Here is a 13,011-nt window from a genome sequence, read left to right on the forward strand (position 1 = left end):
CTTCACTGTCATTCTCACAGACAGAACCACTTTTATTCCAGTGTTTTCTTTTCTGTCACTACATGCCCTCGCTTGCTTCATCCAAATTTCAGCCTTAAAAATTCAAGAGAAAAGCTACAAGAATCGCCTTTGTCTCTTAAAAACATCTCGAAATATCTTACGTGAGTGAGGTGACACCCAGGTAGGCTCTCAGAGCATTGTTCAGTCACCCTATTTGAGAGCTATCTATGGGAAGGCTCTGAAAGTGTTATACAAATTAAGCTTTGCTCACCAAATGGATGATCGTGAAGGTCTGACGATCAGTATCATGGAAGTTAATAAATAAATAAACAGGAATAAATAAAAATAAATAGAGTGCGTTTCACTAACAGAAATTTAAAGACCTATAACCCAGTGCTTTCTTGAAACGTCATTAGGAACATCTATCTTCACAACAGGTTGATAAACAGAAATTAGACTTTATGGCTTGTTGATCTTCTTTTGGGCTGTGCCTTCAAACTACGAGCGAAGAGTCTGTCGTTTCCCTTAGAATGTGGCTATGCGAGAGGTCTTATAGGAGCTCTCTTTGAGGCTGTCGAATATTGCTTTAGTTCCATTCTGCCAGTGTAGCACCAGATCCATTGGGGTCTTCCCAGCCTAACCAAAAGAGAGAAGGAAAACTGACTTCCAGGTGGGAGACATGTGTAAATTCACATTCTCTGTATGGGTTTCCTGACATAAAGGATAGGTATTTGGTATAGATTATCAAAATGTTATGGTTTCCACTGTGAGTGATTTGCAGTTGGTATTCAAACCAGCCTTTCACTATATCTCACAGGGATGCTTTTGGCAATTCCACCCCACCACCCTCAGAGGGAATCACAAGGTATTAGTAAAATCCCCTATCTCTAGACATTAAGTAGCCAAGAACACTTCAAGTTATTTTGAAATTCAAAAAACTTCTCCATTCATCTGCAGAATCCTGTGGAATGGGCTCTGGGAGTCCTTCTCTCCTAGTTAGGAATCAGTTCCTATCAATTTGGAAAATAGTTCTTTGATTAATAAGAATTGGTGGTAAATGAGCTTCAACACCTTGGCTTAAGTACTCAGGTACTGCTAGGGTACTATTACTGTTCTTGAGAACAGAGATTTACAACTTCTCAAAATTTACATTGTACTCTCCCAAGAAATTTATTTTTCTTAAAGTTGATATCAATGACATGTGCAAATAAATATTTTTAGACCAAATTTTTATTTCCCTTTTTCATATGTCTCCAGACATATAAAAATATTAAAACCTCTCTAGTCTATAAATATAAGAAGTCTTAAATTTTTCCATCTCTAATTATTTAGAAGTATCTGTTTAACCTTGAGATAGCAAATTGGCAGTGTTGACATATAAGTCAGTCCAGAGATCTGTTTTGTTTTGAACCAAACAGAGCTCAGATTTTTTTTTAAGGTTAGATTAATTGTCAACACTTAGAAATCAAAAGATTTCCCAACTAGATTTGCGAAAAAAAAGTCTAGTTTTTTCCCTATAAAAAAATCAGAAGAGTTGATAACATAGTACCCATGTTTCCACAGAGGGACTGGGTGGGAGAAGGGCCACCAGCCAGGAGATGAAGTCATTTACATGATCTGCCTGTTTTTTGAGGGTACAGAAAGTCCCTGGGTTATAAATGACATAGGTCCTGCAGGTTTGTTCATAAGCTGAATTTGTATGTAAGTTGGAACAGGTACATTTACCTGTTACCTATAACAGCCTTAATAAATACGACTTATACATCAGTCAGATGTTTGTAACTTGTGGACTGCCTGTATTTGAGTTAAAGTCCCTGTAATTTTCATTTTGAAACTTCTCCATCTCTTTATTATCTTTTTTTGAGGAATCACATCAGTGGACATAAATTCAGAATTTTGAACAATGATAGAATATTATATGTTGCTTCTAATCTCCTTCAAGATGGCATCCATAGCTTATTGGTTTGGGGGGGGGAACCTCAATCCAATGGGTCAATGACATTAATAGTTCCAAAACCCTTAGGCTGAGATTTAACTGATGATTCAGAGCTATGAACCCTATTTGTATATTTTGGGCTATTCTTCCATAAATTCCTTGCATTCCTCTCTATTGAAATTTATCTCCTGATTTTCTGGCTACTTACACAGTCTTCCTAAATCTATACACTATTTATCTTTGCTGGTATTTTCTCAGTGCCTGAAAAAATGTCTTCATATGTTCTGCGGTTTTGGAAAACTCACTGAAGCTACTCTTTCTCTGATCATGTTAAAGAAATTACTATGTAGACCAATCCCAATATCTCCGTTTATCACTATTCTTCACTCCTGTCACCAAGACAGACTCTTTAAATGATAAAACACTCCTCTCAGTTTCAAAGTCACACAAATAAAGGGAGGAAATCGTTTGCATTTATAAGATAACTGCCCCCTCCCTTTTGTAAAGTGAGTCTCCAAAAGCTTCCTCAAAATTATTTCTTCTGTAATTTATAACCATTCCTCAGGGTGATATTTTCAAGCTTACATTAGATGATGTTTCTCTGGGAATCGAGATCATGAGGAAAAGTTGGTTATGTTCCCTGCTTACAGATGAAGTTAAATTAATATGTACTTGCACAAGAATTCTCAGGGCCTAAATATAGGAAATTATTTTGAGAGATGTGCAGACGAACCAAAGTGGGGAATGGATAGAAATTATCTGAAAAATATAGGCAAAAGCATGGCTAGGCCTGGAAAAAAGTCATAATATTTCACATTTGTATCAGGGGGAAAGGGCCATCTTGAATTACTCAGACTGGATGCTAATTAATTTTAGTTTATCTGGCTGCACTGACCACTGTGGAGTTGTCCACCGGTCCAGGAGTAGTGAGAGTCCATATTCCTAACTACCCCAGGTCTTGCACAGACAGGAATGGCCAAGGCAGATTGGACTGTCCCAACATACGCGTTTGCTAAAGTGAGCAATTTTAACCATCTTCTGTTTTCCAGGTCAAATTTTAAAAGAATGATTAGGCACATATTGGGCACCGAAGGCACAGCCAGTAACTACGGCTTCCACGTGACCTAGGTCTTTGCTAAGGCTGCGTTCTCAAGAGAAGGGGCAGAGGCTTCTGTAGCCTCAGAGGACCCCACCCGCCCGCCTCGGATTCTATCATTCTAGGAGTCTTTTCAAGTATTCAAGAAATGCTTCTGCAAATCAGAAAACCTGCTCGCAAGTGCTGGCCCTTGTCTTTGGAACTTACACAGTTCTTGATGTTGAGGTCGGAGCCATACATGATCAGGAGGCGGATCATCTTGTAACGATTCAGTCTCACAGCGTCATGCAAGGGGGTGTCTCCTTCCTAGAGAAGCGAATAAACAGGCTACAGGTGCGTCTGAGGCCAGGCAGTGTGTCCCACAGGGGCACCCTGGCTCGGGGGAGTGATTCCAAGGAAATAAACGATGAAGCTTTGGGAGGCCCAAGCGTGCCCGCGACTCACTCTGTCCTTGGCGCTGAGGTCCGCCTCGCAGGCGATGAGGTGCTCTGCGCACTCGTAGTGGCCGGTCCTCACCGCCACGTGCAGCGCGGTGCTGAGCAACTGGAAAATTGGAACAGGCGCTGACTCGCTGGCAGCCTGGACAGAGGCTGTCCCAGACCCCAAGGCACGCAAAGTGGAGAGTGGCCACGAGGTGCCAGCATGCTGAATGGACTTCCAGAGGAACTCCATGGAGAGGTGGAATTAGAGGGGGAACAGGGGGAGGCGAGAAAAATACCTTATCTCGCGCGCTAATTTTTGCTCCTTTGTTCAGCAATAATTTTAAAACATCCAAGTTTCCTCCTCGGCTCGCCCAGTGGATGGCTGTGGATTCAAGCTGTATCAGGGAGGTAAAGGTCAGGACGATGTAAAGGAGGCTGCGATCAGGGGAATTAGCACGTGGTTTCTAAGCCCAGAAGAACCTGGGGTTCTTCATCTGGGGTATCCCCATCCACACTGTCAGTTCTAACAACTGGAGTCTAGCTAAACCCAGTCTGTGCGTGTGCCCACGTGTAAGCATTCGTGTATGTATTTGTGCGCATGTGTGCATTGTTAGGAGACTCTTAACAAATCTAATACAATTTTTTGAAGAATAAGAACAACCATTTATTGAGAATTTCCCCATACTAACGTCATTCCAGATGCCTTGATCCTTCCAGCTATATTTGAGGTAGGTGTTATTTGCTTGTGTCTCAGGTAAGAAAAAGAGTTCCAAAAAGCTCAAGTTTCTTGCCCAAGAAAACACAATTAGTGGCAGAATATATATTCAAATCCACATCTACCTAGAACTTTTAACCAATTTTGGTAAATGTACTTAGAAGTTCTAGACATATGTATTTTAAAAATTAAGGCAGAATAAAAGGAGTCTCTTCTGAAATATTTTAAACTAGACCTGACACCTCCTCCGGGGCCCTGGTGCACTTTCTCCAACTCTTGCTGGTTCTCTGCTCTTATTTACGCCATCAGCTGTCACCACTTATGGTCACTGCACTGGAGACTCCCTCACTGCCGTTTGGCGTATCCCTGACCTTCCTCCCAAATCTCACACTCATGAATTTTACAGTCTTTCTGTGCAAACTTTATGTTTGTTTCTTTACTATTTTTTCAATGTGTTTGTTTTTTTGGATCCAATTTTGGCCAAGCCCTTTGATTTCTTTGACATCCCCTTTCTACTTTGCTATAAAGTCAAATTGAGCTGCATTTAAATACATAAAGCATTTCCCAGCTCGATCTTCGGTTCATAAATTCTGCTGTATACTGGTCTGTGTGGAAATCACAGTGGTTGAATGATTAAGATCTGAATAGCTGCTATTTTCCATAGATGCAATTCATTTCATATGCAGTCTAGCCCCAAATCTCATCGATGGCAATTGGCATCTACCATATAAAGTGTGCAGCTAGAAAATTCTTATACATAGCTGGCAGCCAAGGGGCCATGAGCAGGCTGCCGGGTACAATGGGAGAACAGAGCGAGGGGATGGCAAGTGTTGACTGCATAACTTCTCAGTAATGCTATTGACTTGGTAATGAACGGCTCAGCTCTCTGATGAGGATATTGAATTCTGTTCAGCAGCGTTCACTTCCTTCTTTTCAGTATGTATGGAAAATACTTTCTATACGACCTGGTCTCATCTCCCCACTTCTCCTTTGTAAGGAGAAATGAGCTTCTGCCTCACTCTCTCAGATCAATCTTCAATCCAATCAGCCCAGTTTTTCATTGGAGGTTTTCTTGGGCTTCATATAGTCTACTTATTTTGGCTTGTTGCCAAGCCAAGAAAATATATTTACCATATCGCGGAATTCAATCTGGGCTCCAGCTTCTATTAACTTCTCCACAATTGCCAAATGTCCTTCCAAGCATGCTCTGTGAAGAGCTGTCCGCTTATACTGTCAGAGTAGAGATTAAAATAAGAGATAGCAATGCATATAAAAATGTGCATAAATCCCTTTAAGAGGTATTAAGCTGGGGACTCTGATGACCTGATTGATAGAAATGCCAGGGCTTCTTTATGAATTAGAAATGTCAAAGTTAACTAAAACTGCAGAATTAGAACAATTATCCTGCAACTAAGATTTGAGCTTTCAGCAACATACATATATCTCTCAGTGCTCGAATGTCTATATTAAGGAACATGAATGTAAAAGCTCAAAACTACCTAAATGCTAACATCTCCCTTACTTGAAAACGCCTTCCTTGTTCATATAGCATTTGCCAGGCAGATTAGAGAGTTTTCTTCCACCTGAGACTGTTGCTAGGTTGAATATCAAAAAATATTTTATATATTTAAATATATTTATGTGCACACACACATAGACTTTTATATGTGTATGTATTTTGTTTTTTAGAGACTGGCTCTATGTTACCCAGGCTAAACTCAAACTCTTAGGCTCAAGTGATCTTCTGACCTCAGCCTCCTGGGTAGCTAGGACTACAGGTGTGTTCCACTGTGCCCAACTTTCAATTTATTTTTAAGAAAATGGAAGACTGATTCTTAGTATAACTTCAGAAGTAATCCCCTTCCATTCATGGGAGGAAGAATACAAAAGGATTAGTGATTTCTGATATATTCTCTTCATATGAACGGTTGTACAAATAGTCCAATAGGCTGTAAGAGCTAGAAGAACTTTAGGCATTATTTCATTCCAATGCCCTTTGTTTACATAGAAGGAAACCAAGGCCTAGAGAAAAGAAATTAGTTGCTAAAAAGCAAATAGCCACGTAGTGGTAGAGCTGGTACTTGCTGATACTTAAACTCCAGTCTCCAGATTCCCTGTCTAATGCTGACGCACTTGAGTCCAGTCAAAGATGATGCTAATAGTTCTCCAAAGGTGACTTTTTGGTCCTTTATTAAAAGTCTTATCTCAGCCAGGCACAGTGGCTCATGTCTATAATCTAAGTACTCTGGGAAGCCAAGGCGAGAAGATCAGTTGAACTCAGAAGCTCCAGACCAGTCTGAGCAAGAGCAGGACCCTGTCTTTATTGAAAACAGAAAAATTAGTCAGGCATTGTGGCAGGCACCTGGAGTCCCAGCTACTCTGGCGTCTGAGGCTGGAGAATCACTTGAACCCAGGAGTTTGAGGTTGCTGTGAACCAGCCTGATGTCACGCACTCTAGCCTGGGCAACAGAGTGAGACTGTGTCTCAAAAAACAAATAAATAAACATCCTATCCCAGGGATCTAAGAAGTTAAAGATAAATTGAAAGATTAACCAGATGTATATGAATGCAAAAAATGATACAATCTGTAGCACTAACTCAGAACTTACTGATTTTTTTTTTGGACCACTGTACTCTCCTATTCTGCTACTGACTCATGTGGCAATAACTGGGGAAACTGTTTCAGGTGGAAAGAATTTGGCATCGTCTTAACAAGGCTGCAGTAAAGCATAAACACGTAAAATTAATGAGCTGGCTTTTGCAGTGCTTTGTATGAGCCTTACCTCATCACAAACATCTGGATTGTTCTTGTCTGACAAGAATTTTTCTACTACTGGCAGTTTATTCTCCAGAGCAGCCTTCAGAAACCTAGGCACATCCACAGGTTCTGTCTAAAGCCAAAAAGTAGAGAGTTGCTGTGAGCTTGCCAACAGTCAAGGGAACCCTCCACAGACACTCGCTCCCCATAGCACGATGCTGGATGCACATCACTCTCAAAAGCAAATCGCCCTTACAATAACTTCAGGTTCTGTTTCCTTCATAACTGGAACTTTTGTTTTCTTGTATTTTTTCCTTTTCTTCAGCTGAATGATGATTTCAAGGTCTTCTAAATTGTCAAGCTTTGATCTTTGCTCTAGTTTTTTCTTCTTGAGCTAAAAAAGAAATTCATATTTCAAAAATTTGGTGAGTTCTAACTGACAAGCACTCTCATGGTATCTAAATAAGATCTGCAAGGACAGAGATAAGTACGTGAACAGTGTGAGCAAAAAAAAAAAATAGTTAAAAATTAAAAAATGAATCCTTGACTTCAATTTAATGATTTCTTATTCGAGCAGTTATTTCAGACTCTAATTCTCAGCTAATTGCCTTCATCTTTACTTCTCTTGCTGGTAGAATCAGCCCTTGACTAATTGGACGCACGATCTAGTCTCTAAGTGAGGACTTTATAATTAATACCGTAAACAAGCCCCAGATTTCTATAGGATATTTTTATCATGCTGAAAAATTAAAGCTTTTTTAATCCCAAAGAATGTAGTAATAAATATTGAGCTCTGAAATATCAATTTCGTTGCCTTTCAAGTGTCCCACTAAGTGGGACCTCTAAAATAGAGCATCCAGGAAGGACAGCGAACTCCTGTACACTTTATCTGTGTCAGTAAGTAAGGAAAACCCATCCAGAAACACAGACTGTGTCCACACAGATAGCAGACACAGTCAAACTGTGATCCACGGACCACAAACCATGTTACTGAGAAAAAGAGTTCTCCCTTGCTTGGGATTAGCTACAGGGTGTCTAACATTGGAAATTCACTGGACCCATTTATCTCTCCAACTGCATCTTTCAATCAAAACCTAGTTATAACACATTAAATCATTGATTCAGAACCCAGAGGTCAATTCTCGTAAAAGAATTATTTCCCCAAACCTGCTCCATATAACCTGGTTCTATGCGGGTTAGAATTTGGCAAAGTCACATCTTTGGAAAGCTTGCCTTCTCCTCCTCCCTGGCACCTCCAGCCCCTCCCCCAGCCCCAACCTCTCCCTGGTGGATCCCACAGAAAGTTCTCACCTCTGCCTCTCGTTGTTTTTCCCTTTCCCACTGCTGCTCCCCCAGGGTCACAGGGTGGGCCGGAAGGGTCTTCAGATCCTCTTGCTTCTCTAAAGTAACAGCAGCTTCATACTCTCCCTCTCTGAAATCCTCAGGAAGGAATTCCCCTGCCTCTCCATTGCTGTTCTTCTTTCCTGTGACCTACCGGGGAGAAGGTGGCAGCGTCAGATGCAGCAGGTGGCTGCTGGGGTTGTTCACAGAGGATGCTGCGGGAGGCTTTGGTCCTTGCTCCCCAGGGGCAGCCGCCTCCTCACAGTCACGCTCAGATCTCCGGCTGTGGGGGACTGACAGCCACAGACATCTCAGATTTACCTTCAGGTGCTCACCCTACTCTCTTGGTTGAATCAAGGCTTAGGTTAGGTTGACATATTTAAATCTACTTTTAATCTGCTTAATCACATTTCTCCTAGGCAAATCACAAACTTCCTTTGATTATTTAAAACTCCTTCATTTTAGGTGTTCTTGGTGACTCTCAGCCTTCAGTTGTCAAGTTTCCAGACATATTCTTATTACTGAAACTTCTTCCCTAAGGCATTTCAGTAACTCTCTGTGATTCCACACTATAGTAATAAAACCAAAGGAGAAGGTAAGAAATAGGAAAGGTGCAGAGAATTCATTACTGGAAGCTCCACTGTTTCCAATTTCATTTATTTCATCACATAAACCAACCTTCTTCAATATATGATGTTTTCGGAATTTCTTTGCATTATGCCTGAAAGAAAGGGGCATTTCAATTTTCAAATAAAAAACAAAGATGAAACCAGTTTTTTCATGGTGTAAAAATCATGGGTGTTACATACCAGCTCTTCCACGTTCAGCATCATCATGTTGGCTGAAGTGCGTCTGTGTGTTTTTCTCCTGGAGAAGGAACCCTGCCGGGGCCCTGCACACCGGTCGGCTTATATAGCGTGGGCTGGGTGAGATAATCTTCCAACCTGGGAACCCAAGTAACACCCCTCCCCCCACCAGCAGCCAACTCAGAGGCAGGTGAATTTTCATTCCAGACTCAGTGTCTGGGAAGCCAAAGAGGGACAGGATGACAAGCTAACCCCGCTGAATCTGTGATTCAGGAAGAAATGTGAGAGGGCCATTCCTTTGGCAGTGATCACACCGCTCAGCAATGCAAGCCATCCTATTTATCGAGAAGGCAGGGGACAGCTGTCTGTTGATGTTGCACCATGTTGGTGCCCTTTTCCCTTCTTTGTCAGCTTGCATATGACTAACATATCGGGAAAATGCCCTGCGTATCACACTGCCAGTAATATCTTTCTGATAACCAGACTTATCAACACTTCACTTGGGGGCAGTTTGCCTCGGGACATCCTATTCCGGTGGGTAAACAGCCTCAGAGGAAAGGATTGGAGCCCTACGGGCACTTGTCTATATCTGTTTGGAATTCTCTGGGGTGATGTCTGGGGCTAAAAAGGCCCCATGACAGGCCACTTTACCATCATTATAAAAAATTGAAAGCACCCAGTAATGCACTTTTGTTTTATGATGTCACTGGCCCTAATTAGCACATGACATGCGTAGTGTGCTTTAAAACAGCATACCAACTGGAACGCTTTTGCTTCAAAATGGCTCAGCGTGGTCAAGAGAGAGCTTGTGTGAGACCAGTTATTAATCACGTGACCCCGATTAGGTCATGAGCCAGAGATGTCAAATGCTGTGGGAGAGAGAGTCACCTGTGGGAGTCTGTCCAAAATGCAGATCCCTGGGCCCCACTCCAGGGGATCTGAGTCAGTTTATGGTGACTGCTAGGAATCATCTTGACTTTCCAAAGCACCCAGATGATTCTGATGCAGGGACATTTGAGACCCATTGCCAGAGGGGTAATGAATGAGCTTTGCTGGGAAGGGTTTCGGTTTGAGGTCTGTTTTAGATTCTCATCTCTGAGGTGTCAGATTATGTAAAAATATTTAGGTCTGTCTATGTTCAGGGGAAACTGAAGTTATAATCTTCAAGCCATTTAAAACTTATTTAAAACTATGTATATGTGTGTGTATATATATATATATATATATTTCTTTTCAGTAAAAGAAAGAAGAATGGGGGGGTATTAAGAGAGGGGAGTATTAATTAGGATGTTGGTATTTGGTCTTTCTGTACCTCCCTCTCTTCAACCTCACCCAGTCAATAAACAGGGCTGCTATGCTCATCTTCTGCCCTTGAAATGATCAGCTGTGGGTGGTGTTTCTAGAATTTGTGGAAAGTTCTAGAAACTCCCCAAAGCCACAACACTGACAAAGAGGAAGCCTCCCAACCCCTGCTGCATCATATGTTCTGTTTTTTTCTTTCTGTCTGGTGTCTTCTTGGAGGAGAACACAGCTATCCTTATTTTCTTTAATCTCTTCGTCTAAGTGAAAAGTGGCCATGGGAGCTTTTCTTATGCTTTGTTGTTCTAGGCCTGATCCAAAGGTGGTTATTAAAGAAAACTTTTTTTCTTTTTTGAAACAGAGTCTTACTCCGTGCCCTGGGTAGAGTGCTCTGGCATCATAGCTCACAGCTACCTCAAACTCTTAGGCTTGAGTGAGCCTCTTGCCTCAGCCTCCTGAGTAGCTAGGAGTACAGGAGTGTATCACCATGCTCTGCCAGTGTTTTCTATTTTTTAGTAGAGATGGAGTCTTGCTTTTGCTCATGCTGGTCTTGAACTCTTGAGCTCAAATGATCCACCTGCCTCAGCCTTCCAGAGTGCTAGGATTACAGGTATGAGCTACCATGCCTGGCCCCTGACACCATTTTTTCAATAGCATGTGCTCACTTCCTATCTCCCCTATGTCACATTTTGGTAATTTTCACAATATTTGAACCTTTCATTGTTATTGAGCCCAGAGCAGACTTTTTGGGGCAGGTCTCACCTAGAGCCACTCAGGATGCAACAAAAACTTATTAAAAGGCTCTTCAGGGTTCAAATCACCACGGAGAATGCAAGTGACACTGGGTAAGGGGGCTTGTCAAGCCCTTTCTTTCCTCTGGTCATTAATTATCCCCTCAAACCTGGTTGATTCTAAATGAAAGGCCCCAGAAAGTGGTAAAACTTTGCACAGGATGACACTTGAAGAAAGGTTGATGGAATGGGCAGAACGTGTAAGGCGTGAGCTGGGCGGATGTGTGCATTTTGAGGCTGGAGGTCCAATTTGCCTTAACGAAACACAAGATCTGCTTTTCAAAAAGAGATTCTGGGGCAGGACACAATTATAAGAGGGTCTTTACCTAACAAATGCAATCAGCGGAAAACTAATTCTTTGTATCCTCAATGAATCCCAAACATTAAAGAATAAATAAATAAATAAAGCATTAAAATAGGAAAAAAAAAAAAACCAGAAAAGAGATTCTGGCTACACTTAGCTCCTTAACAACTCATAAAACAAAATTGTATTTTCAAATCATCCTTATTCATCAAAATTTAGAACAAAACTCAACTGGAGGATAGTTTTTTGTCGTTTGTATTTAAGGATGCTTCCCATAAAATTTCACCTGGTGGGGTACAATCCTGCTATTTCTATGTTTGGCTTTATCTTAGTTTCACACTGGACATAACCTTTCCTTCCTAAGATGAATGAAAACAACAAAGGTCCTAGTTGGCTCAGTATCAATGGTCTATGACCAGAACGAAGGATGATCGCTGAACTCTGTCCCTCTTAGGTACCTCATGAGCCTTTCCCCCTTTCCTCAGGATTTATTCATTTCGATGGATAAGACATGTGACCAAAATTATAATCCTATTTATAGCTGGAAAAAATAAGGAGGGGGACATAAAGCACTTCCTGCAGCCATCCAGGGGCCAGAAGAGGCGCCCAGACACCAGCAGGGTTCATGTGCCATAGCTCAGCTTCAAGGATAATTTTGCCTTTCTGTGTAAAGTCTGAAAATTTAAGATGTTCTACTTCTGCCCAGACTTTTCATTTTTCGTACATTTTAACTTCATAAGCAATATACACATTGTTGTTAAACATTAAAATGGCACAGAGGAGGTTGCTTAGTTGAGGTCTTACAGAGTGTTAATTTGATCCTTGATTTTTTGTTTCCGCTCAGTAACATGTCTTGGAGATCATCTCTGTCAGCACAAACAAATCTATCTCGTTATGTTAAACGGCTGCATGGATTTCCACATGTGGACATACCATCTCTTATTTAAATACTTTCTGGTTTGTGAGCATTTAGGCTGTTTTTCAAAATGGTTGCTTTTACTTGCTACAGTCAGAGGCATTTTATGGCACAGAAAATTTTATTGTTATTAACGCTCCTTAGAACATCCACTCTGATAGTTAAAAGGAAGAGCTCCAAGGACTGTAGCCAGATTCTGCCTTAGAAGCCTCCTCATCCCACTGGTGTACATATAATTGCCATTTGCCATCCCCTTAATAGCCTGCCCAGTCCCAGCTGCTACTCACCTTCCTTGGCCCAGAGAAGTGGATGACTTAGCCTGACCGGGAATCCAGGCGTCCTAAAGGCCATGCCATGGCTCAGTTACACAGTAGAAAATGCCAAAGGGGGGTCTTAACAGTGACGTGAACAGGTTTGAGGTTTTCCCACCTCCTCTGCCAACCTGGAATGAAGTTACCTGTACTTAAAAAGGGAAAAAAACATTTTGAGCAGGGTTATAGCATCTATCTTCATCTCCTCTCAAAGAACAGAATCAAAACTAAAGTGTTCTGGCCAGAACACGCACACAAACTGTCCAAGATGATTGGACCACCACAGAAGAGTCCTCTTGGGACATCTCAGCAGTGT

The 13,011-nt window shown here is 41.5% G+C and overlaps 1 protein-coding gene across 1 annotated transcript; it reads right to left on the reverse strand.

Annotated features, from left to right (window-relative positions):
* Window positions 1-205: 205 nt before the first annotated feature.
* On the reverse strand, window positions 206-9,143 carry ANKRD1 (ankyrin repeat domain 1). Its single transcript, XM_003783694.2, has 9 exons — window positions 9,078-9,143; window positions 8,239-8,418; window positions 7,184-7,321; window positions 6,953-7,060; window positions 5,301-5,399; window positions 3,751-3,849; window positions 3,477-3,575; window positions 3,240-3,338; window positions 206-636 (listed from the first exon to the last, which is right to left on the reverse strand). Exons 1-9 carry the CDS (start codon window positions 9,102-9,104, stop codon window positions 526-528), a joined length of 960 nt encoding a protein of 319 aa, XP_003783742.1. The 5' UTR covers window positions 9,105-9,143; the 3' UTR covers window positions 206-525.
* Between the last annotated feature and the right edge of the window lie 3,868 nt (window positions 9,144-13,011).

Source organism: Otolemur garnettii, unplaced genomic scaffold (genome assembly GCF_000181295.1).
Source record: "Otolemur garnettii isolate 467f Iridium unplaced genomic scaffold, OtoGar3 scaffold00008, whole genome shotgun sequence".
Classification (NCBI taxonomy): Eukaryota; Metazoa; Chordata; class Mammalia; order Primates; family Galagidae; genus Otolemur; species Otolemur garnettii.

Excerpts from the sequence above, each read along its gene's own strand:
- ANKRD1 (XM_003783694.2), bottom strand. The coding sequence starts at position 9,104 with ATGATGATGCTGAACGTGGAAGAGCTG. Across the intron at positions 8,419-9,077 it reads TGCTGAACGTGGAAGAGCTG|GTCACAGGAAAGAAGAACAG; the intron begins GTATGTAACACC and ends TCTCCCCGGTAG. Across the intron at positions 5,400-6,952 it reads ATCCAGATGTTTGTGATGAG|TATAAGCGGACAGCTCTTCA; the intron begins GTAAGGCTCATA and ends CTACTCTGACAG.